At 38.4% G+C, this 27,612-nt stretch overlaps 1 protein-coding gene across 1 annotated transcript in view; it reads left to right on the plus strand.

The window, feature by feature from the left end:
- LOC138325461 (metalloprotease TIKI2-like) overlaps positions 1 to 27,612 on the plus strand; it is a 99,116-nt gene that overhangs the window by 39,723 nt on the left and 31,781 nt on the right. Inside the window, exon 3 of the mRNA XM_069271140.1 lies at positions 17,151 to 17,475. Coding sequence (XP_069127241.1) covers positions 17,151 to 17,475 — 325 coding nt within the window. The remainder of the gene's footprint in view (positions 1 to 17,150; positions 17,476 to 27,612) is intronic.

Below are 27,612 nucleotides of genomic sequence, written 5' to 3' on the forward strand. Positions count from 1 at the left end.
AGAAGGTTCTAAGTTTAGACTTTGAAGAAAAGCCACATGCATAGTGGCTGGAAAAAATCATCAACCTACATGCAGTGCCACAGGAGTTTTGAACTCAAAACTCAGAGACAGATGACTGATGGTAATGTGTCGAACACCTTAACCACTCTGCCACTGTGGCCATTTTCGTAAGGAAACTTTTGGTTGAAAGGTGTAATGTTAGCATGCACATACTTAGTTGCTGTTCTAATTATAAGCAGGATTTTATTCCCTTATTCTGTATAACAGCTATTTCTCCATTGTAAATTTTCTGCCTGCTATGCACATATACTCTTTCCCACAACATGTGATGCAGTCTTCGTGCAAGTTTTTTTTTGTGCTAACAAGAAAGAATACAGTGTATACAAATAGAAATTGTTTTGCAATTATAATCTAAGTTAGATAAAGTTTACATGTACATTCCAAATTTCATGAACATTAACGAATCCTCATGTTTACTTTGAATTTTGTTTATTTATTGTCTACACTGAGCAAAGGAACTCTTTTGTGTGAGAGGTAGATAATGTGGTGCCCTGGACGAGATATCGGTATCTGGTAGATGCATTATTACGGCTAGGCTGGGCAAGAATGCTAGTAACACCTCCATTCCATCTGTTAAAGTTTTCAAAGGGTCTACTGAACTGTTAAACAACATAAAAACATTGTTCTTTAAAGCTGATATGTTTACAAAAGGGTTGGATCAAGTTGGAATCTCTGTATGTAGAAATCTAGCTTATTGCATATACCCATAGTCAATTTATCATATGTAGTGAAAATGGCCTCAGAGTATCTAGTAAATGTATCAAGATAGTTTGATATGTAGATCAAGGTTTCTCTATACATTGTATTATTATGTCTGTGAGTACCTTGTATTCTGTACCACTGCAGCTATGTGCCACCACTGGGGATCAAACCCATAACCTAATTCAACAGCTTCTGGTCTACTGTAGAAAATTCAACTACCGTTTTACAATAGCTAGAAAGCATGCAGTTATTTGTTTGAAAAGTTGGTCTTATGATTGCAAAGTAACTCAAAAGAGTATATAAACTTCTTTGTTTTTCAAAGGAGATCAGCATGATTTCAATTTTCGCTCGCTTGAGAAATATTTTTTTAAAAGGGTACAACTCCAAAACAGATTTAGTTACTTATTCGACTTAATGCCAATATCTGTATGACTGATGAAGTATGAAGTACAGATGTTTATCATGATAAGTCTGAAACCATTTGGATAGAATTTTATAGCTGATATCTTATATAAGTATTATTTTTGATGTTGTATTTGTTTTATTGCGATACCTGTAACCGTGCTCGTCTGTAAGAAACACGGTATCTAATAAACTTCCTGTTTTGTTTGTCGTCGGTTAATGGAGGGACTAGACAAGAAGATTGAAGATAGTTCCTCTTATTTCTCTATTGATATGTCAATGTACTCTTTGTGGATTTACACTTTATCCATGGGTTCTTGCTTTTAAAGATAAAAGTTAGTCAATTTTATACATTTTATTGAAAACATAATCTAGGGCACTCAATTATGAAACTTTTAGATTCTTAAGTGTTTTGGTCTAATTCTGGTCTGGTGAATGTATGTATGCCAAGAAATTAATGCAATTTCACTGCATTGTTACAATAAAATATCTAGTATTTCGTTTGATAAATTATATTCCACGATATCCAACATTATAAGCACCTACTTCAATCAAGCATGCCTTAGTTATTCTTTTATTGGTTTATAATTGCTTTATCAATGTATGAAAAGACAAAACTTTAAATAAAACATAATTTATTACATTTGTTTGCCAAATTACTGTATAAAATCCAATATGCATATGCACATATAGGTATAGGCCACTTATAAAATTTATTAAGATGAGTGAATGCATTTAATAGGACCAACTTCTGACTAGTGAGTAAGTCATATAAATCAATTTGAAAAAAAAAAAAAAAAATAATAAAAGAAACTGGTGTATAAGCTGTGCCTATCAGGCATGCAGCTTATACTAAAGGAAATATTGTATCCAGTTTTCAAATTTTCAGTGTACATACATTTAGTTTGAGGTTTGTAAAATTGAGGGGAAGAGCATGTGGCATAGGTCTTATTGGTTTGAATGATCAAATTCTTTGTAGTAGCTAGTGGCCAGCTAACATGTCTCATTAAACAGAATTTAGGAGACGGTTTAGTTATTTATCCAAAACAGTAGCTTTGGCAAGCAGTACTCCTGAAACAGGGATCCATCTATCCAAAACAGTAGCTTTGGCAAGCAGTGCCCCTGAAACAGGGGATCCATATTGAAGACCCAAGGTTGCCCATTAAGGTCAAGTTGGTTTCAGATTCTTTATCAATTGAGCAGTACTCAGAATTGGATATGCAATACTACAAGAAATGATTAAGAAATTTTAACAGATATGAATGTTTAAGATATACTTTCCCATGCCATATCTGAAGGCAGTATTTCCTTTTCATCATATTTTTACTAAAATAAATTATATTTTGATACCCTTTCATCCCCTAGCACCTAAGAAGATGAAGCAGCATTGACAAACCTAGATTATATAACTCTTGTTTCTGTGTTTCCATTGATGTTGGTGATATGAGGATGCACCCCCTGGAATTTTATACTGACCCACACCCAATTAGTGGTAGGATACAACACCACATCACCCGCTGTTATCTGGGAGCTTCCGTATGCAGCACAGGAAACAGAGGGTTCCGCTGATAAATAATTACCCATGGGGCACTGGGGCCATAGGTGTGGTAGACCTTCTGTTTCACCTCCTGTGATGTCTTGTGTTTCCTTTTGACAGCTATCTATGTTTTCTTATCAAAAATCGTTTTACTTTTAGCTTTGAGCTTTGCATTGATAGTTTGTAATAGAATTTGATAATTGCTATAATTTGAAATAATAGTACTATCATGAATTTTGATGTTAAGTATTTCTAAAATTATTATCTTTAATATTAAGTTATAATTTTAAAACTTTTTTTTTTGAATAAGAATTGATAATTAGTGATTTATGAATCTAGTACATCATGAATTTCAATATTAGAATGTCTATACTATATGCTAAATTGGTTATTTTCAAATGTAAGTCACTGATTTTGAAACAATTTTGAAGTTTTAAGTGGAAAGTTAATGCACAAAAATATAATGTAAATTTAATCACTGTAAAAACACGAAAGCCTTAAACAACCTCTTGATGGTAATGTCGCTCGCCATTTATTAGCTATTTGCTATAAAAACGTAAAAATTAACACACAAAAAAGATATGGCATATTCATCATAATTCAGCTGATTATCATGTTGAGGATGCGTACTTTACCTTATATAACATACCTATATATTACTGTACAAACGGTGCCTGTACAATGGGTGTAGGTAGCTATTTGCATACTATAGTTATGGTAACGTATTACTGAAATGAAATTCCCTGTACAGATAGTGGCAGCTAAAAAATGATGTATGTATTTCAGTATTGACGGATTAGCAGCTGTCAATCAAACTGCCCAAGTACTACACGTGACTTTGTATATGTATTGTGTATGCTATGACATTTGCTACGATACCGAATAGGTACACGTGCGTTTGCGAGCAGGAAAGGTGGTTACATATTGCCTGGTAATCAGTCCATTAAGAATAGAAATATAAATATTGTCAGTATTTAGATACCATATAATTATATTTTTAGCCCACCATCATCAGAGAGCCTGTCGGCCATCTTGGATTTTGACAGTTAAAGATTGTTACCGCTATTCCGCGGAAAGTACTGAAGGAATCTTTCTCAAATTTCATATGTAGATTCCCCTAGGACCCTAGTTGTGCATATTGCATTTTGGGACCGATCGGTCAACAAGATGGCCGACAGGCGGCCATCTTGGATTTTGAGAGTTAAAGTTTGTTACCGCTATTTCCCAGAAAGTACTGAAGGGATCTTTCTCAAATTTCATATGTATGTTCCCCTAGGACCCTAGTTGTGCATATTGCATTTTGGGACCGATCGGTCAACAAGATGGCCGACAGGCAGCCATCTTGGATTTTGATATTTAAAGATTGTTACCGCTATTTCCCAGAAAGACTGAAGGGATCTTTCTCAAATTTCATATGTAGGTTCCCCTAGGGCCCTAGTTGTGCATGTTGCATTTTGGGAGTAATCGGTCAACAAGATGGCCGACAAGCGGCCATCTTGGATTTTGACAGTTAAAGTTTGTTACCGCTATTTCTCGGAAAGTACTGAAGGGATCTTTCTCAAATTTCATATGTAGGTTCCTCTAGGGCCCTAGTTGTGCATATTGTGTCTTGTAACCAATCGGTCAACAAAATGGCTGCCTGGCAGCCATCTTGGATTTTGATAGTTAAAGTTAGTTGATTGTTATCGCTATTTCTCAAAATGTGCTGAAGGGATCTCTCTCAAATTTTATATGTAGACTTCCCTAGGGCTCTAGTTGTGCATATTGCATTTTGTAACTGATCGGTCAACAAGATGGCTGAACGGCCGCCATCTTGGATTTCATTGTTGAAGTTTGTTACCACTATTTCTTAGAAAGTACTATAGCGATCTGTCTCAAATTTTATATGTAGTGTGTTTGAAAAAGTTTGAAAAGCAGGGAAAAGATCCCTTTTTCCATTGTCAGACATAGATCATTCTTTGGTGGGCGCCAAGATCCCTCTGGGATCTCTTGTTACTATTATTTTAAAATTGTGAATCAAAGGATTTTAAGAAAACACCAAAACATAAAAAATAATTAAATGATGTTTTGTTTTTTGCATGAAGAAATCGTCTTCAGTAAAATCATTATTGAAATAAACTAAACAGACTTTAATATGAAATTTTGTTAATTGATATAGCGATAAGCACTTGAGATCTGAATACGAGTCTATAATCACATATAACAATTAACATCTTCAAAGAAAGAAAGCAGTGGTTTTTGAGGATATTGACATCTGGGGTGTAAAGATATAGGCTGATGGGGGGGGGGGGTGGAACAATATGACGTTATTCAATCATTGATAATTGCAGTTGGATTTTACACTTTGATGAGGAAAGGATGGGCACTTTGTGATAAAATTTATTCATTTAAGTGTTTAGTTTGAAAAGGACTTAGTAAATGCCGTTTACATCTCATTTAACACAGGTGAACCACTGCCGATTTCCTGTTGCTAATAGCAACGTTTAAATCTTCAGAAGGTAAAGAAGAAAAAATCATTGATGGGCATCTTAAGTGTTTTTGAAGAGTGAAACTAGCATTTGTTTACATATTAATAAATGTTAATGTTTTGATGTGGGCATGCTTCACAGTAGGGGATGGTTTTCATTGAACGTTATCTGCTTTACAATTTCTTTTGGAGATCATGTACTTGTTGATATATTCAAGAGAATTTCCAATCCTCTTGCTGTCAGATCGACCATCTAATTAATGTATCAGCTTTGATACTTAAGAATTGTGGGAATTAGGGCTTTTGATTGATAAAAGAGATTAAGATTGCTCATTGATGATTTGCACTCTTTATTTATGCTCAACCATGAAATAAGTACCCTTGAAGGACCAATATTTGTCAGGGTAATCAAATCCTCTCGGATATCAACAAAACAGCAAGAAATTAAAATGTACAAATTTTATCAACACAAATATATAATATTTTGTCTTACTTGTACAACAAGTTGTATATAAATTCCTTATTTATCTATCGTGATGAGAAAGATTTCTATCTGCCGGTCGATGGGTGATGGCCGACACAATAGGGACCTATTTTCTTCAGGGGGGGCTGTTTGGCTTATTACGAAAATTGAGGTCATTTAAGATAAATTTTGAACAGCAGGTGCTTGTGAAATTGTGTTTTAAAGCTGAACATTTCTTGTTATTACATCAATTTTAAATCTTTTAACCTATTGGTCATGGAAAACGGCCAACACTTCTATTTACATAGAATAACATTATGTTTTCAATAGTACTGCACCAAAAATTTCGGGTGAGATGAATTGCCAAAATAATTTGTAATAACCCCAAATCTAGGCTATGAATCACACGTGACTTCCTGTACTTTGTTGACAAACTGCTGATCAGTCAAACGTGGACAGTCAAACGTTGACGGTAGGGTTTTAAAGTTTCATTTAAAATGGACTTAGAAAGATACCCTCATTTTGGGGTATATTGCTACTTCGTTTCTATAAAATCACTTGTTTATAGCACACACTCCCTTTTAAGCAAGACAAATCTTCCTTGATCAAATCAGGTTTGGCAGACACTCTTTATAAAATCACATGATAGTGCATGAGATACATTGTATAAGCAGAATTGTAAACATGATCTACAAAAACAGGTCCCTAACGAATTTAACATTGTCTATGTCTGTTGCAACCTCAGTCTTTACAATCATGTCGCATGCTGTCTGCTTTAATATACGAGGTGAGGTCATAATTTACAGATATTTCTGATTTGATGAATAGTCTCTACCTAGCTGTGTTTAAAAATTCAAAGGACCCAAAAGTTAGTTTTAAATAAGTTTTGTTCACATTGTAAAATTAAAATCTATGAACATTTGTTCATTACTGGTACCACAGCTTTCATACTGGTGGCCAAGAGATAAAGAGGGCTAACAATAGTTGTAAAATATGTTGGAAATTATAACCATTTTGCTACCATTATCCATAGCCCTGCCAAGTAGAAGTACATCTCTGTGGACTAAAGAGCTAGAAAATTGACATACTCTTGTTGCATGCAGAGCCATCGTTGTTCCTGTAGAGAACACATCTGTCATCAACAAACACCACGCAATGCAAGGTGTTAAAAATAAAAGTTGGCCAGCAGACATAAAGTTTCCCTGTGATGTAAGTACATGTGTACTTCTGTTGTCCATCATAGGTAATACACACCCAAGTTATGTTAACTGTTACTATTGGCCACAACTTCTACAGTTTTAACAGATGGTGACCGTCTGCTGAATATTAATAAGTTTTATGAATTTGTGTCGGCAAAATATCAGCTGTCCAGGGGACAGGGGTTTTGGAAGGATATACTGTGCTTCATATAGCAATATTATATAGCGATATTATATAATAATTTTTAAAACACATATAAAATAGAAGAGATCAAAAGCCAAATTATTTAGCTTGTGAGCACTATAGGACCTTTGTGCCTCTTGTTTATCTATAAACAATGCAGAAGAGAAACAACCGAAATGTTTGTGAGCATTACAGGACCTTTATGCCTCTTGTTTCTATTTTTCTCTATCAGTACAGGTATCTGAAGTGATATATATCTGTCCTGCACATGTTCTAGTGTATTGTCAGTCAAAGTATTTAAGCTCACCTTGGCAGGTAAACAGTTGCCGTGAAAGTAAGCAAACTTTCTGACAGCTACAAGTGACAGCTAGAGTTTATGGACCCATGAACCCTATAATTACGTAACAAAGGAGCATAAAGGCCACACTCTATTTACTCATGCATACAAACCTACAAGGCAGCAAGTCATCAATGTCATGTATTATATCATACCATTGTCCTTACAAATAAATTGTAAAAGATTTCATGGAAATGGAATTTAGAATATGGGAATGTATCAGATGGATAACATTTGTCTGCATTCGATTAATTTTGCTCTCATAAAGTAATAAAAGTATAGACATGGAATATATATCTTAGGATTGTCGGTTTCATCTAGAATAAAAAAGACATATTTTATTCTTATCATGCCTCAATTTGATATATGGAGTTGCTTCTCTGAGAAATTGCTTATATTAAATCTGTCTGTATTAATTGATCTTCTTTTGTTCTTTGGAATCGGTGTCAACTAATTCACCATGTGGCACATTTTGGCATGCCTTGCAAATTGCACATCAATTTTAGCAGGTGTACATGTCACTCAAATGTTCCATGAGGTGTAATTTAAATTTCCTTATAGTCAATGCAAGGTGGATGCCCAAGATAAGGATTTCATTTGGTGGATCTACATTGTGCAACAAGCCATGGATAGATCCACATGGTGAATCTTAATAAGCCTTTTGTGATCCACATGATCCATGCAATCATAGTGTGTTATCAATATAAATCTCAGAGAATTGTTGAATCTATACTTATTGTGCAATCTTAAGTCATCGGTTGATCCACAAGTAGCTAACAGGTGTAAGGCGCACTTGATTGGTCCACTTGTTGCAATCTTAAAGCATTCATGAATCCACATGGGTGGTAATCACATGGTCTTATCTCAATGATTAAGTTACTAGGGAATCCATCTGATTTAATCTTAATTTATTAGAGGATTCATATATGGTGCAATTGTAATTCTTTTGGAAATCTGGTTGACATATCCATATGATTCAATCTTGGATATTCTTCAAAGCTACTGGGATGTCTTGCAAGGATATCATGCTTCACTTTGGAGCAATAAACAATGATTTTCAGATAATTACGTAGATGAGATTTAAATCTTTTACACTATTTTATGGAACATATTATCTTGGTTTCTATTTCATAAGGTTATCTGAGTTTGAATTTACAATCATCACTCAATGTTTTCAATAAACATTTTACATAATAGGGCTTGAACTGATCCAACTTATGATAGCGTCAGTGTCCTACATTTTAATGAAAAAAATTAACGGAACATAAAAAGCATGACAATGACTTTTTTTAATGTCTTAAAAATGAAACGCGTATCTGATTCGGTTTGATTTCACAGGGATCTGAGTCTTTTGAAAGCTTTAATTCAGTTTTGAAATGTGAAGGGCCACACTTGAGATATACATACATTCAGATTTCTAAATGAGGTAAGAAAAAAATATATATAATGTAATTATTAAGCAATAGCAGCTATGATAAGAAACCATTTACGTGCACCCTAATGTCAATTTGATGATCAAATCACCATAACAAACGCTATGTGTATTGGAGGTAAACGTGGTACCTTTTTAGGAATGAAGGGTTGAAATGTCATATGGGTTGACAAATTGTTTCATCATTAAATTTCCATATATCAAACCTTTAAATACATGTACAGAGCATGCTAGTGTGTACACTTTATACAGTTAAAGGGTCTCAACTGACTTATGAACGAAACTCAAAACCTCTGAAGCAGCCAACCTCAAGTTAATATTGTGCAGGTGGCTGTTGGAACCGACATGATTCTTAAGTACATAGTGTGTTAGTAACGTTTGTTTTTCAAAGTTTTCAACATTAGATGATTTTCTCATCAACTCATTATCACCGTAGCTATAGCTGGGAGAAGCATAGATATTAAGATATTAACATGATATTTTAAGTTTATATTTTTGAGGTTTACTTCAATCATATTGATCAGTTATAATTTATATGTCATGAACATTTTAAAATTCTGGTTCTTATTCAAGGAAAGAACCTGAACTAGTTTTTCCTGAAGCTCTACCCAATATAGGTAGCACACTAGTATTGATGTGATGCAAGCAGCACTGGTCAAGATTGACAATCAAGACATAGAATATCCCTGATATAGGCGTACATGTGACCTTGACCTGATGGAAGCATCAATAAGTCCTTGAACTAGTCAAAATGATCATTGACCTTAGAAATAATTTATTCGTGTAGTATACCATACAGTTTGAGGTTTATGGGTGATATGATTACAATACATGTCATATTTAAATCATTTAGATTACAAAAACTCTCCGATATGGAATTCAATACCTAAAAGCTGGTGTATTTGATAAAATTCCACTGAAAGAGAAACAATACATAAATCTTCAAGACAAAAAATTAAATACATTGCTGAAAATGTCTTTCAAAATTCAAAATTTGAAATGTGAATATTTCTTAGTTACATCTTATCAAAATCTGGTTTTCTATTTCATGCTCAGACCATGTCAGTATGCTTCCGATATGGGAAATAAATCCCAGGAAATACTCTGGTGGAATTTCGTAACCTGTCCCTCGTTCATCATTGTGCCTGTGGAAATAGCTTGACATGAAAGCCTTGTAAATAAACAGTATCACAAGGGAGAGATGAGACTACCCTGCTCCCAGTCAGCTCATCCTGTCAAAACACAGGAGGGGAGACAAGTACTTTCCCATGTGTTAAGGTAGCAGACCGCAAAATCACTGGCACACTCGTAAATATGGCATGGCTCAAATTCAGCTTTGTTGCAGATCATTAGATGATGATATATTTTATAATTAGAGTGCCACATCAGATTTGTGGGAACTCTAGAGTACTCATGGTGTCTATATCCATCTTTTTTTTCCGGCTGAAATTGGTTTCCAGAGATTTCCTAGCAAATTAATAATGCTATATTTGTTTTGAAATTGAACATAGTAATAGTGAATAATGATGATGTATATAAATCTACAGTAGGGGTTAAATCAATGAATTCTTCTCCTGATCAATCCAAGATGGCTACCATAGCTTATAAAGTGATCAACATATAAAAATTGTTTTATAGGCATTCTTTGGCACATTGAATTCTTATACCGTAATTATAGTATTATGGTCATATAGTTTTGAAGGAGTCTGGAAATCGTGCTGTAGAAAAATTTCTTCAACACAACCCTTTCTGATTGTATGAAGTCAGTTTAGCCCCCTATCATCCAAAACCCAATTGCCTCATATATCCAAACTAATACATCAGTTTTGCAAACACCATGTTCTATAATTTAGATCATGCCCTTTCATATACTGTATCCACTCTATAGTGAGAGCACTGAATCATAGGATGATCAACTTTTTTTTGTGGTAGCTTAAACAATGATTAATGAAAGGATGTGAAATATAGGTGATGTAGTTTCACTAGGTCACCAGGGGTCGTGGGGGTCACCAGAGGTCATCAGGGGTCACCAAGCACCATCCATCATTTGTCACCAACGCCACTGCACCACACTGTAATTTGCAAGAGAATTCCGAATCTATACAATTATTATTCATGTTAAACATGGTCTACGGCCATAAATATTCACATTGAGAGCACAGTGGTCGGATGTGTTGTTTATACTAACATGCAAAACAGTATTATTCCTGGCAGTTAATGATAAGTTTACTGAATTTTGAATGAAAACCTTTGTGTATATATATGTTCATTTAAAAAAATATCCTTCAAGGAAAAAAGACCAAAAGCTTTTTAAAGATATGATGAGAAAGTTTTATTTTCAAATCTCTGACTTTTTGTATACATTTCTGCAGAAATGAATAATGCTATACAAAAATAAAAAGTTTGATAGATATTGATGAAAATGTGCGTTTTTAAGTGTTATGTAACATCACCCATTAGCGTAACTGGCATTGGCCAAATATTTCTAGGGCTCTGTGTTTGAGTTTTTTAGTCCCACCATCAAATGGTGGGCTATTCAAATCGCTTTTTTTGTCCGTGGTCCGTCCGTCCTTACCGTCCGTCCTTCCGTCCGTTCCGTCCGTTAACAATTCTTGTTATCGTTCAGAAAGCACTGAAGGGATCTTTCTCAAATTTCATATGTAGGTTCCCCTAGGGCCCTAGTTTGTGCATATTGCATTTTGGGACCAAATCGGTTAACAAGATGGCCGCCAGGCAGCCATCTTGGATTTTGATACTTAAAGTTTGTTATCGCATTTCTCAGAAAGTACTGAAGAGAATCTTTCTCAAATTTCATATGTAGGTTCCCCTAGGGCCCTAGTTGTGCATATATGCATTTTGGGACCAATCGGTTAACAAGATGGCCGCCAGGCAGCCATCTTGGATTTTGATACTTAAAGTTTGTTATCGCTATACTGAAGGGATCTTTCTCAAATTTCATAATGTTAGGTTCCCCTAGGGCCCTAGTTGTGCATATTGCATTTTGGACCAATCGGTTAACAAGATGGCCGCCAGGCAGCCATCTTGGATTTTGATACTTAAAGTTTGTTATCGCTATTTCTCAGAAAGTACTGAAGGGATCTTTCTCAAATTTCATATGTAGGTTCCCCTAGGGCCCTAGTTGTGCATATTGCATTTTGGGACCAATCGGTTGATGGCCGCCAGGCAGCCATCTTGGATTTTAATACTTAAAGTTTGTTATCGCTATTCTCTCAGAAAGTACTAAAGGGAATCTTTCTCAAATTTCATATGTTAGGTTCCCCTAGGGCCCTAGTTGTGCATATTGCATTTTGTGGACCAATCGGTTAACAAGATGGCCGCCAGGCAGCCATCCATAAAGTTTGTTAACACTGAAGGGATCTTTCTCTCAGGTTTTTGTTGTTGCATAACAGATGTGATCTGGATTTTGATTAAAGGACTGAAGGGTTCAATATAGGTTTCCCTAGGGCTCTCAATGCGTTTTTTGGAAGAGGCTGCCACTCGCTATTTCTCACAAAGTACTCCATTTTAATACCTACCATCCGTCAACAAAATATCTTTGATTTCACTATCAGAAAGTATTTGAACCTCAAATTTCGATTTGCTATTGGACCGATCGTTATCATTTGCTATTTCTGTATGAGCGGGAGTTGAAAAAAGCAAGAGAAAAGATCCCTCTTTCCGGTTGACTTTGGTGGGCGGTGGGCGTTTTATTGCAAAATTTTCTTGTAGTAAGATGTTTAGTACCGAAAATGTCATGATCCATTGTCCCATTACGGCGACTCAGAGATGAAAGCAGGGATCAAGGATAAGATTCTTACCTTTCTATCATTGCAGGGTATTAAGTTTTATGTAAACCATCATCTTTGTCAGAAAATTACAGGTGTAGTAGCAAAATGGCTGAAAAGTGTTGGCTTCAGTGCTATCTTTTTCACATCGCTTTGTTTTTATGGTAGGCTGAGGTCGCAAATGAGAGTCCAATGGAAGTTGAAAAAAAATCCTTATGACACCGGACTGAATAGCTGGTAGACCACACATGTTTGGATGGGGATAAGGGACTGAGGAAGCAGAATTCAAGATGATATGGAGATTCCAGAGGGTTAATGGGAGAATTTTCCTGAGTAATAATAACGGGGATAATAGGAATAAAAGCTACAACTGACAAGTATTCATAAAGGGTCTAAGATAAGTACAAAAAAGAAGTTATCCCAGAGTCCAAACAAAACCAACTGTCAAATAAATAGCAAGCTAGATGAATTGGAGGGAAAGGTATAAAAGGGACATTTTTGGAGCAACCATTTTACTGTATAGTTGTTGAATTTTGCGGATGTCAAATTTTGGATTAACTGGAACTTATTTTGGAAGTTTTATTTTTGTGAATCACTGTGTAGTCTTGTAAATTAAGAGTCATTTATGTGACAGGGTGTGCTTTGTATAAATTCATGACTTTTGAAAAAGTTGTGATGTATTAGATTTCGCAAATTTTGTGGAATCGGTGAATTCATCAAATTTAAAACCCCTGCTAAAATTAGGGTGAGTACCTGTAGATGGACCAGTTTATCACAACAGAAAGTTGGAAATAATCAGTCTAATTCATGTTTGTTTGGGTCAGACTAAGGGAAATTGGGAGGAAGGATCAAGTTAGGGATCATATCATTTCTGTCAGTATGCAGAATAAGTATGATGTAGAGATAGGGGGGATGCAAAAGATAGTGAAAAGGAAGACAGGATGTTGAAAGATGATCAGAGGAGGAATATAGATAATGGACAGATATTATGATGAAGTGACAAGATCAAGGAGATGAATGATAAAAATGATGATAGGATTGTCAAACTCAACTGCAGAATGTCACACCTTTTATTATGATAAATTCACCCCTGAAAATTCATTATCAACTAATTCAGTCTTTGAATTAGAAGAGTCCAAATGTATCTATAGGGGTGAATGAGTTTAGTGTAGTTTATAATCAGACTGATCAAGATTCCAAGATGAAGGTGTTGAAAGAAAATACAGATGGTGGGATCTAATTCTGAAGTGTTGCATTCAGGTGTGGTGGTGGAGGGGGGAATAGTATATAAATTTGTATGAATCGTGTTATGTTCTTTAATGTAACATCTGTTAGGCTCCGATTATCCTATTAGTCTGGGGTTAATTGAATGGCATATTAACTCCTGGTACCATGAATGAAGACATCTATATTAAACATAAATAGCTTGTCATTCAATCAACAGGACTCACTTTACATGCCACATCATTAGCTTAAAAAATAAATGTTGAAGACATTTGAATTTGTATCACAGCATGAGGTCCATTTTTCTGATTTAAACCTCTTAAATTTTCAAATTAACTTTTCCATTTTCTTTTTCTCATTTTATCTTGCTATTACAGTACTAATCTCTGAATGACTTAGCATTTTTTTCGAGAAAGAAATGACCAAATATCTGTCAGTACATTGTAAAGAATTTGATACCTAAAACTTGTGTAATTACCGTCGTTGGTTTTCTTATTATAATGTTAAGTAGTTATATCAATGTCTAATTGTCATGGTGTATTTTTCGAAATTTTGAAATAAGATTCATGAAAAATCTGTTGGTGTACTTATCAGCTTGTATATGCACAATATTAACTCATTCACCCCTGAAGACACATAAAGCATCTTCTGTATCAAATGGTAGACCAGTCCATTATGAAATTTCAGGGGTTTATGCTTAACATCAAGCAGAATTTCAAAGTTTTGTCCCAAATTATATTTCAAATTCTTTGAATACTTTTTCAAACCTGTCTTTAAAGACCAATGAAGAGACAAAGAAGTGGTTTTATAGCCAAGTGGTCGTTATTCACAGGTCAAATTGTGTTGAAGTTGATCAAAATGGATGCCAAGAAGATGTCTTATTAACAGAATGGTCTTTATACAGAGATGGTCACTATAGGCAGGTTTTACAGTGTTATATAATGTGGGTAAATATCATATTCCATTTTACAGGATGCGTTAAATTTATTGCAACAAAAACCAGCAAAATTACCTTGTTATATATATATATAGAAACATCAACCTCTCAGATACTCGATCTCCCATAACTTATTACACTCTGACGTATATGTGGCGTCTTAAAATATTTTCTAAAGTTTGAAGGGTTTTCCCACATTAAAACTGAATACATATTTAACATGTATTAATACATGTACAGAGTGCTTGAGCTGTTGAATGTTAATGTATTGTATGATGGCATCAAAGTTTAATATGACAGTAGGGCTTAACGCTTCTAAAGACTCGGGACTTAAAGTAGGTATGTATCTCACCGAAAGTTTTAGTGTATAGTTAGTTTGTATTACCTTCAAGTAGACACAGTGCTATTTGTTTTGGAATTAATTTTAGATATGTTGAGAGGTTGTGAAAACTCTGTCCTGGATTTCGGCCAAAATGTATCTCCGGTATATATATCTTATATTGAGATATTTCACTTTGTAGCGTCTGCTATGCCTGTATAGTCTACACTTTTATGAATGAACGCTAAACATTGTTGACATCGGCTATAAATCGACCAGATAAGATTTGATATCAATGGATGAAAACGTAAAATAACTTGACTATCAGTCTATTACCAAAGTGTTTCTGATTGTACTAATGGTTGCCTGCATAGCATGTAAATAAAAAGTAATTTTGTATACAGCACGGGCAACCCCTCAAATTGAACACGGTATAATGATTTTTAAATGCAGCAACACCCGATTACAATGGTACAAATCTTCCTTCTGTTTTCGTAATGAGATTTAAAGTGTTGAAAAGTAATTTATCCAGCAAATACTTATACTGGTATATTGAAAAAACATGTTAATGTGAAAAAAATTCTTGTTATTTGTGTGTTTGTACTTCTAGCTGTTGGATTAAACTAGCCTGAAGTTGATTTACATCGCGGTAAATTAATTTAAACTTCATGGCACGAGCAAATTACCTGTATTCATTTGTCTTAAGTGCTCCTCTATATGATAATAATCTCTCATAAAGTGTGTTATCATCTTTATAGGCACACTGGAGGCTATAATTTCTCTGAAGCGATGGATATAAGAACATTTCAACCATGTACAATCACCGTCGAAGACAGACATTGTTTGTTGAATTGAATCACTAGAAAAACAATTAGCTGAATGTCATGGTATAATACCATTAAGTTGCCTAAGGAATCATTTCTTTGACACTTCACAAAAAAATTTTACCATTAAAAGTTTTTTATGGTGATCCGTACCCTCAATTATGATTAGTTCTCAAAATCAAAGAAAAAATCTTGACAAGTATGAAATGTGACACACGTAATGGTTCTCTGTCAATAAATTACATAAATGGCCCTGCGATGTCCTTGAGTTCAATCCCGATCTTCAGCCCGCCTCTCAAGCCACGGACATTAATAACTTGAGGATAAAAGAGAATTTGTCAAAGGATGTTACACATGCCTGGAAAATAAATTGTAGAAACAATTGATAAAAAAACATTGTGTTGCAAAGATGTGTCGGTCTAATAAAATAAATTTGATATAAATATTGGGTATAACTGTTATGAGATCAGTATGATAAGAGTTGAAGAGTAATGGGGTCTATACAAGCTAATTGCAATAGCTGTATACCAGGGCAAATTGGTACTAATATAAGAAAGAAATCCAGATTTACCACATTATAATACTCAAAATATATTAAACTTATAGTGATAACTGAACATTTACTTATGTATCCCAATTTATTTATTTTTAATGGTTTGATCATCAGATGTTTTGTAATTGACGAATTTGAAAATATACCCAAAAGTATTATCACAAAATTAAAATGTGTTTTGTAATTTTCTTAATGACATTTTGGTACTAGGAGTGGCATTTAGGAATACAAGGATTTAAATTCCCTTGTCACTGACTCGTAGTTTATAAAAGTGCTAAGTAATTCTCTTTACATTTAGCGAGTCGGATGAGTATGCACAGTATGCTTCAGGGAGATGACACTTTAAAATGTTCTTCTATTACAAAAAGTCATTACACAAATATTCTGTATTTGAATATTACAGAGTTATCTGCCCTTGCGAGTAGATATTGATTGTGACACTATGTGTTTGCGAGCATAATGTCATACTTTTCAGAGAAAACGTTGTGAATTGCTCCTATAAAATAATGACTTCACAATTGATACTCACCCTACGACAAGGGTCCTATTAAGGAGGTGTTGTTATACTGAGGCGGTCGCTTATAGACACTTATCTCAGTACCGAGTCTTTTACAAGATATTGTTCAATAAGAAAAATTGACAGATTAAAAAGAAAAGTTAAATATTTTTGATATAGTTGTAGACAGAATTTTTATTTTCATTTTTATTTTCCGTCCATTTCACAGGTGCTGTTTGCATTGAACCAGACCCTTTGGCAGCACGAGGCGTATCGAGCCAGTGAGGAGGGAGGTACAAGGTACACCACTGATGAACTTATATATCATTACAACTGTGGCGATCTTAACGCTGTCATCCTTAACCAAAACACAGCACAGGTGCGCAGCCTCGTCAACAACTCCCTACCCCCGGGCGCTCAGGAGACTGCTAAACTTATCGACGAATACTTCCGATTGGAGTTAATAAATAAACGCAATGAGAGGATGGCAGAGAGAGTAATTAGCTTACTCAAAGCTCACCCAAATAAGAGTTTCTTCTTTGCCTTTGGTGCAGGTAGGTCATAGATGTGTATACTTTGTTTGAAGGCAGGTGTGAAATTGCCCTTCTCAATAGGGGGTCATGAATTATATCAACTTACAGCTTCTGGGATCAGAGGTCAAGCAGCTCTACATTTGAAGTAAAAGTTTACTTACCTAAATGTACCCAAACCTATACATAATCCATCACCAATGGCAACAAACACCTGTACAACTTTCACCTGTATAATTATGATACATAGGTATCTGTCAGTTGCTATGAAGATTTACTTAAAAATTTACAACAACAAAAGCTTAAAGCTTGCCTAGTTGCAACCAACTTGATAATCATACTGTATAGAGCTATACTTGTACTGCTTGCCAAATTGTGGGTTGTTCCTGCTTTGATATAAATAACTTTCTGACTGAAGTCCGGTTTTAAATGCTTTAAAAAGTAAAACTTTTTTGAACATGTGCAGAACTTCACTAAATTAATGATATAATTTTGTTTGAATTATCTCCCCTTTTTCTATGGTAGAGTTATCTTTTTTGGATTCATCTGCTCTGACTTTGAAACGCAAGTTCATCAAAGTTCAAATGTGTTGTCATGTTCTCTCTGACTGGTATTCTTTAAAAAACATATATTTTAGGGTGGTATGTACTTTCTGGAGGTGCATTTCACATATAAATACAGCATATCAATGAAGATTCTTTAAAAAGCCCTTGTTATCCCAACTTTAGGTTGATGATAAATGAGGCTGTTCATCAGATACCCAGATTATATACAATAAATTTTATAGTTTCTGGTTCTCAACACTTAGCTAACAATGTCTGATGACAAGGAGAACTTATTTAGAATCCAACATATAAAAAAAAGAATGTTTATGTTTAAGATTTTCTGTCAACACAATGTTTATGTAGAAGATTTTGTGTCATCGCTATCCTCCATCCCACATTTGTGTCTGATGTATGAGGTAGATGTATGTTTTGTGACCTCTGAAGGTTGTCATTATAAAGCACAGAGTGTCAACAAGGTAGCAGAGTACATAAAGCTTAGGCAGACAGGGTGTGAATTGTGTCATCAACTACCACCTTTATGACAGGCAAAGTGTCCCCTGGAACAGGTATAGTAAGCTGATATCCTCATAAAGTAGGGCTGATTGTGTGATGGCTGGAGCAAGGGAGGGGAGGGCAGTGATAGGGGTGGTATGAGGAGGAGAGGCTAGGGGTAGGGCAGTAATAGTGTACTTATAGGTGTGGTGTGGGGAAGGGGAGGCCAGGGGTAGGGCAGTAATAGTGTACTTATAGGGGTGGTGTGGGGAGGAGAGGCCAGGGGTAGGGCAGTAATAGTGTACTTATAGGGGTGGTGTTGGGAGGAGAGGCCAGGGGTAGGGCAGTAATAGTGTACTTATAGGGGTGGTGTGGGGAAGGAGAGGCCTGGGGTAAGGGGTGGTGTGGGGAAGGGGAGGCCTGGGGTAGGGAAGTAGTAGTGTACTTATAGGGGTGGTGTGGGGAAGGGGAGGCCTGGGGTAGGGCAGTAATAGTGTACTTATAGCGGTGGTGTGGGGAAGGGGAGGCCTGGAGTAGGGCAGTAATAGTGTACTTGTAGGGGTGGTGTGGGGAGGGGAGGCCTGGGTAGGGCAGAGGACCTGGGGGGTAGGGCAGTAATAGTGTACTTATAGGGTGTGGTGTGGGGTGTGGGGAGGCCTGGGGTAGGGCAGTAATAGTGTACTTATAGGGGTGGTGTGGGGAAGGGGAGGCCTGGGGTAGGGCAGTAGTAGTGTACTTATAGGGGTGGTGTGGGGAAGGGGAGGCCTGGGGTAGGGCAGTAGTAGTGTACTTATAGGGGTGGTGTTGGGAGGAGAGGCCTGGAGTAGGGCAGTAATAGTGTACTTATAGGGGTGGTGTGGGGAGGAAAGCCTGGGGTAGGGCAGTAGTAGTGTACTTATAGGGATGGTGTGGGGAAGGGGAGGCCTGGGGTAGGGCAGTAATAGTGTACTTATAGGGGTTGTGTTGGGAGGAGAGGCCTGGAGTAGGGCAGTAATAGTGTACTTATAGGGGTGGTGTGGGGAGGAGAGGCCTGGAGTAGGGCAGTAATAGTGTACTTATAGGGGTGGTGTGGGGATAGGGAGGTCTGGGGTAGGGCAGTAATGGTGTACTTATAGGGGTGGTGTTGGGGAGGAGAGGCCTGGGGTAGGGCAGTAATTGGTGTACTTATAGGGGTGGTGTGGGGAGGAGAGGCCAGGGTAGGGCAGTAATAGTGTACTTATAGGGATGGTGTGGGGAGGAGAGGCCAGGGGTAGGGCTGTAATAGTGTACTTATAAGGGGTGTGGGGGTGTGGGGAGGGGAGGTCTTAAGGGGGTGGGAGGGGGGTCTGGGGTAGTAGTAGTGTACTTATAGGGATGGTGTGGGGAAGGGCAGTAGTAGTGTACTTATAGGGGTGTTGTGGGGATGGGGAGGCCTGGGGTAGGGAAGTAGGAGTGTACTTATAGGGGTGGTGTGGGGAAAGGGAGGCCTGGGGTAGGGAAGTAGTAGTGTACTTATAAGGATGGTGTTGGGAGGAGAGGCCTGGGGTAGGGCAGTAATAGTGTACTTATAGGGGTGGTGTGGGGAAGGGGAGGCCTGGGGTAGGGAAGTAGTAGTGTACTTATAGGGGTGGTGTGGGGAAGGGGAGGCCTGGGGTAGGGAAGTAGTAGTGTACTTATAGGGGTGGTGTGGGGAAGGGGAGGCCTGGGGTAGGGAAGTAGTAGTGTACTTATAGGGGTGGTGTGGGGAGGAGAGGCCTGGGGTAGGGAAGTAGTAGTGTACTTATAGGGGTGGTGTTGGGAAGGGGAGGCCTGGGGTAGGGAAGTAATAGTGTACTTATAGGGGTGGTGTGGGGAAGGAGAGGCCTGGGGTAGGGCAGTAATAGTGTACTTATAGGGGTGGTGTGGGGAAGGGGAGGCCTGGGGTAGGGAAGTAATAGTGTACTTATAGGGTGTGGTGGGGTGGGGAGGCCTGGGGATAGGGAGCAGGAGTGTACTTATAGGGGTGGTGTGGGGGAGGGGAGGCCTGGGGTAGGGCAGTAGTAGTGTACTTATAGGGGTGGTGTGGGGATGGGGAGGCCTGGGGTAGGGAAGTAGTAGTGTACTTATAGGGGTGGTGTGGGGAAGGGGAGGCCTGGGGTAGGGAAGTAGTAGTGTACTTAAAGGGGTGGTGTGGGGAAGGGGAGGCCTGGGTAGGGAAGTAGTAGTGTACTTATAGGGGTGGTGTGGGGAAGGGGAGGCCTGGGGTAGGGAAGTAGTAGTGTACTTATAGGGGTGGTGTGGGGATGGGGAGGCCTGGGGTAGGGAAGTAGTAGTAGTGTACTTATAGGGGTGGTGTGGGGAAGGGGAGGCCTGGGGTAGGGAAGTAGTAGTGTACTTATAGGGGTGGTGTGGGGGAAGGGGAGGCCTGGGGGTAGGGAAGTAGTAGTAGTGTACTTATAGGGGTGGTGTGGGGAAGGGGAGGCCTGGGGTAGGGCAGTAGTAGTGTACTTATAGGGGTGGTGGGGAAGGGGAGGCCTGGGGTAGGGCAGTAATAGTGTAGTATGTGTACTTATAGGGGTGGTGTTGGGGTGGGGAGGCCTGGGGTAGGGCAGTAATAGTGTACTTATAGGGGTGGTGTGGGGAAGGGGAGGCCTGGGGGTAGGGCAGTAGTAGTGTACTTATAGGGGTGGTGTGGGGGGAGGCCGGGGGTAGGGCAGTAATGGTGTACTTATAGGGGTGGTGTTGGGAGGGAGAGGCCTGGTAGGGAAGTAATAGTGTACTTATAGGGGTGGTGTGGGGGGAGAGGCCAGGGGTAGGGCGTAGTAGTGTACTTATAGGGGTGGTGTGGGGAGGAGAGGCCAGGGGTAGGGCAGTAATAGTGTACTTATAGGGGTGGTGTGGGGAGGGGAGGCCTGAGGGGTAGGGTACAGTAATAGTGTAGTGTACTTATAGGGTGGTGTGGGGAAGGGGAGGCCTGGGGTAGGGCAGTAATAGTGTACTTATAGGGGTGGTGTGGGAAGGGGAGGCCTGGGGGTAGGGAAGTAGTAGTGTACTTATAGGGGTGGTGTGGGGGGATGGGGAGGCCTGGGGTAGGGAAGTAGTAGTGTACTTATAGGGTGGTGTGGGGAAGGGGAGGCCTGGGGTAGGGAAGTAATAGTGTACTTATAGGGGTGGTGTGGGGAGGAGAGGCCAGGGGTAGGGCAGTAATAGTGTACTTATAGGGTGGTGTGGGAGGGAGGCCTGGGGTAGGGAGTAATAGTGTACTTATAGGGGTGGTGTGGGAGGGAGAGGCCTGGGTAGGGGTAGGGCAGTATAATAGTGTACGGTATAGGGTGTTGTGTTGGGGAGAGGCCTGGGTAGGGCAGTAATAGTGTACTTATAGGGGTGGTGTGGGGAAGGGAGGCCTGGGGTAGGGAAGTAAGTAATAGTGTACTTATAGGGGTGGTGTGGGAAGGGGAGGCCTGGGGGTAGGGAAGTAGTAGTGTACTTATAGGGGTGGTGTGGGGAAGGGGAGGCCTGGGGTATAGGGAAGTAGTAGTAGTGTACTTATAGGGGTGGTGTGGGGAGGAGAGGCCAGGCTGGGTAGGGAAGTAGTAGTGTACTTATAGGGGTGGTGTGGGGAAGGAGAGGCCTGGGGGGTGGGAAGTAATAGTGTACTTATAGGGGTGGTGTGGGGAAGGAGAGGCCTGGGGGTAGGGAAGTAGTAGTGTACTTATAGGGGTGGTGTGTGGGGAGGGAGAGGCCTGGGGTAGGGAAGTAGTAGTGTACTTATAGGGGTGGTGTGGGGAGGGGAGGCCTGGGGTAGGGAAGTAGTAGTGTACTTATAGGGGTGGTGTGGGGGAAGGGGAGGCCTGGGGTAGGGATAGTATAGTGTACTTATAGGGGTGGTGTGGGGATGGGGAGGCCTGGGGTAGGGAAGTAGTAGTGTACTTATAGGGGTGGTGTGGGGAAGGGGGAGGCCTTGGGGTAGGGTAAGTAATAGTGGTACTTATAGGGGTGGTGTGTGGGAAAGGGGAGGCCTGGGGTAGGGCAGTAGTAGTGTACTTATAGGGGTGGTGTGGGGAGGAGAGGCCAGGGGTAGGGAAATAGTAGTGTACTTATAGGGTGGTGTGTGGGATGGGGAGGCCTGGGGGGTAGGGCAGTAGTAGTGTACTTATAGGGGTGGTGTGGGGAGGAGAGGCTAGGGGGTAGGGAAGTAATAGTGTACTTATAGGGTGGTGTGGGGAAGGGAGGTTTGGGGGGGTAGGGGCAGTAGTAGTGTACTTATAGGGGTTGTGTGGGGAAGGGGAGGCCTGGGGTAGGGCAGTAATAGTGTACTTATAGGTGGTGGTGTGGGATAGAGGCCTGGGGGGTAGGGCAGTAATAGTGTACTTATAGGGGTGGTGTGGGGAGGAGAGGCCTGGGGGGGTAGGGCAGTAGTAGTGTACTTATAGGGGTGGTGTGGGGGAAGGGGAGGCCTGGGGTAGGGAAGTAATAGTGTACTTATAAGGGTGGTGCGGGGAAGGGAGGCTTGGGGGGTAGGGCAGTAGAAGTGTACTTATAGGGGTTGTGTGGAGAAGGGGAGGTCTGGGATAGGCAGTAGTAGTTGTACTTATAGAGGTGGTGTGGGGAAGGGGACCGATAGGAGTGGTATGAGGAGGGGAGAGTTGGGGTAGGGAGGGCAGTGTACTTTGTAACAGGGGTGGTATGGGGAGAGGTCAGATTTTGGGAGGGGGGAGTTATATTATATATAGAGAATGGTGATAGACCTTTGGTAGGGGAAGTTAATTATACCTTGATGCAATGTTGGGGTAGGGTCTATACTTAATGATGATATTGAAAAGGGTAGGGGGAGCTACATTTGGAGGGTGGGGAGACTGGGGGTGCTTTATGGAGAAAAAACTTGAGAGGGGCAGAGAGGGGACTTGGGTTAGGGATGAAAAAATAATGAAGATAAGGTAGGAATATTGGGAGGAAAGCCACTGAGTGCTGGAGAGGGAATACTTAAGTATGAATAAGGGTACATTTCTACTAATGCTGAGCTAGAGGGTTTCAGGGAGGCCACACTTGAAGTTTGGGATGTAAAACTACCTGGTAATAACTGTGACTTTGTGAAGGGAGGGGCCATGTTAGTTTTGCACCGATTCTGGGGAGCGAAGGGCACTCAACTATAACTGTCATCCCTACTAGAAAAACAGTGAGTGATTGGATAGAAAGAAACACAGATCACATGACGTCTCGGTTGTTAGGGTGACAGACACGTCTGTTTGCGCCTGTCGGCCTGTCAGCTCCATTTACCCATGAAGGCAGGTAAGTCCCAGGTATTGTAACTATCTGTGGTTCAGAGTGATGTGCCCCTGTCTCAACAGACTGTTTATAATCTTAGTGATCTCAGAATCGACTGTGAATGTGGCCCATGGTGGGGATATCAGTAAGAAAGTGTGAGTGGAGGTGATAGTTATGTGTTTGTATATGGCTAGTACATTGTTACTGTAGATTTGTGAGCTGATCGTGGTGTGGATTGGTTTGTTTAGGAGTGAGATACACTGTCTTTATGTACTTATTTTGGTGTTAGCTAATTTTTCTGTGATATCACATCTACAAGACATACCTTACATAATATTGAATGGTTAACATGTTTACATTGGGCACAAATATAGCTAAATATAATTAAGATCACTCGGTCTCAATTATAGTATGGCCCTGACTGTTGGTGTCTCAAAGTTGTCAATTATAGTATGGCACTGACAGTTGGTGTCTCAAAGCTGTCAATTATAGCATGACCTTGACTGTTGGTGTCTGAAAGCTTCTAATTATAGTATGACCTTAACTGTTGGTGTCTCAAAGCTGTCCATTATAATATGACCTTGACAGTTGGTGTCTCAAAGTTGTCCATTATGATATGTCCTTGACATTTGGTGTCTCAAAGCTGTTCATTATGATATGAACTTGACAGTTGATGTCTCAAAGCTATCAATTATAGTATGGCCCTGACTGTTGGTATCTCAAAGCTGTCAATTATAGTATGGCCCTGACTGTTGGTGTCTCAAAGTTGTCAATTATAGTATGACCTTGACAGTTGGTGTCTCAAAGCTGTTCATTATGATATGAACTTGACAGTTGATGTCTCAAAGCTATCAATTATAGTATGACCTTGACAATCGTTGTCTCAAAGCTGACCATTATAGTGCCTAATTGACCCCTGTCCCAATATGTACAATCTGTATCTGTTGTAAGATTTAATTCAAGATGAATTTAAATTATTTTGAATACTAAATATTGGTTTGTGATATTTGCCTGAGAATTCAGGCTTTCATCCACCAAAAACCATATTTAGGATGTTTAAACCAGTTCTCTAGATTTCTTCAACAAAGATTTACATGGGTTATTTCCCCTCTTTATAGCAACATACAACCTTAAACTTGTACTCCACTTAATGGTTCATCCTCTACAGTTGAAACTATAATAACCAAAGATATATTCAATTACAGTTCACTTCAATATCAACATTATGACTATTAAAAGTAATTAGCTTTTCTAATTATCAAATATCAAAACTGTTAAACTCAATTTGTGAGGGTGAAACAAATGGCATCAACATGTTTAGGGAACTGCTATCGCTTCCTGAATTCTGCGCTTTTAACAGACATTTTAATCTTTTTTAAACTTTACATTTGCAGTTAGTGCCATTTAAATATTAACTGGAAAGCTTGTCAATTTCCATATGAGTTTAACTTTGTTCAGCAATCTAGAACATTATCTTTAGCTAATTAAAGTTTGTTATACCAGTACTGCATTTGTATTTTATCGTTACAGTGATTTGGATCTGCGAGACGACAGAATGGGTCAAATGAATTTTCATTGAGTAATACACCATCCTAGAGCTATCAATTTGTGAAACATTTCAATAATTGGTTTGTTGTTTTTGTTTTTTATCAGACAATGGCTCCATCATATTGCCTTGATGACTAATGAATTTAGTTACAGTTTCTAAGGAGCAAACTGTACTACAAATGATAAAGCATTCAGATGTATTTAACTTAGGTATAATGCTTGATGAACCAATTTGATTTAAACAGAATTCAGGTGAAGTCTTTGTGGTATATTGTTTACATCCCAGAATGTTAACCTTTTTTTCTCTCCTTCTGAATAATGCACATTATTTCATCACATTATACACTGACTGGTCTAGGAATATGCGCATGATTATTGAAAGGTAAAGTTTGATTCATTTGAATTTAATTCGAATTGATGCAAAAGGAGCTCATTCTTTTGTTTAATTATTATGATTTGTTGAATTTCAATCTTATGATAACTTGCATCTTCGTGCACTTTTGATAAGAATTTAAGGAAATAACTTGGTTTAGTAAAAGCAGCATCTTTAAGTTCTAGCTTTGATAAACATTTTGTACATTCTCATAGATTATGCCATGCATGGTATTTACGTTGAAATTATCAATTTTAAAATCATACTATGAAATCATATTCTGAATAAATTAAACCTTCAAATATTTCTGAAACATTTTGTCACAAAAATCTGATTCCTAAGAGTTTAAATCATTCTTAATTATTTAATATTTAGAAATCTTAGGCTCTGTGGAAATTTCTTAATCTATTTAGAGATCAGCACCTTCGACATATAATTCCTTTGCCTATAGACAATTAGATGTCGTTAAGATAGAAATGTTTGTTTCAATGCTTTCAAGTTCAATTTCAAATTCAATTAAAATTTACAGTTAAAACAGATACAATTTGATATATCCTGTGTGAAGAAGGTAGAGCGTGTGCTTTTCAAAATCTTGAAAGAGTTAGAAAAGCTGATCTGAGCCTTGTAAACCGAACATTACCATCAAAATCGTAAACATAAATCGCACATGAAATACCATAGTAGTCGATAAAAGTCTTAATAGTCGAATGTACTAATCTGGATTTGGCAAAATTATGTTGGATATTTGAAGCTGGAGTTTCCTGTGTACTTCAGGGCATTAGGTGCCTTTACATTTGTAGTAGTTGTAATTTCAAAGATGATTCAACCATCGGCTTCGTACATCTATCAGAAGATAATGATGATTTTTGAGAAGACAAAATCTTCTTTCTCCGTTGTGCTGATCTGCGTAATGGATCATCTTTATATTAACACATGAAATATATAGGGTGTATACTAAAAAGAAACTTACCCACCTTAACACCAAGGGGTCGAATCTTCACAGGATCAAAATAAGGGAATAATTTGTATTTATGGTTTCTCAGAGAGGGTGTAATTTACCTGGGTCCAGATAAAATGATAGGGAACCTTATAGCACATAAAATGTCTATTCTAAAGAGATAGTTTACATTTGTGTGGGTAATGAGAGAGGTTTCCTGGTGGGAGGGGGGCTGGGATACCCAGGAAACACCGCTGTGTATAAAACCAGACAGAGCTGGACCTGTAGTTGTGTATTGGTATGCCGTCTGCTTAGATAGGCCCACCCAACAATTTTATGACAAAAATCAAAATTGTAGTCAGATTTCCAGCAATAAGAAAAATGTGTGAAATTGATTAACATGGGGAGGTTTAAATAAGGAGGTTTCAAAGTACAATTTTGGTAATTTGACATCAACAAGGGTGTTTTAAAGATTTGTTGGTGTTTAAATTATAAAATATCATATGACATTGGACCTATTAATTCCTAAATACAGAGGGAGAAATTCACAGTAAATAGATGAAGCTATTTGGTTTGGGTTTAGTTAAGTTTAACATCCTAGCCAGGGTCATGGAAGGATGTGCCAGGTTTGTTGGTGGAGGAAAACTGGAGTACCTGGAGAAAAACCACCGAACAGCAGTCAGAACCTGGCAATTACCCCACTTGGGATTCAAAATCGTGACCCAGACTTATGATGGAGGGATAATGGTCATATATTAATTGTCTGAAAGATTGTTGACGCTAGAAATAGCCCATTGAAATCAAGGAATGAATTATATCCGAAAAAATTACCATCACGTTTCTGTTATCAAAAGATGGGATAAATCCGCAAAGACAATTTCCTTTGTTTAATTTTGTATAAGATCTTTTCTATTTTCAACCCATTGTATATATGTAAAAGGTCCTTCAAATCAAGATGAGCTCCTATCGTGTCTAACAAACTACATTCCGAGCTCTCCAGCATCAGTTCCTGCTACGCTGGAGTATATCTGTTCCTTTCTCGA

This window comes from Argopecten irradians, chromosome 6 (genome assembly GCF_041381155.1).
Source record: "Argopecten irradians isolate NY chromosome 6, Ai_NY, whole genome shotgun sequence".
Taxonomy (NCBI): Eukaryota; Metazoa; Mollusca; class Bivalvia; order Pectinida; family Pectinidae; genus Argopecten; species Argopecten irradians.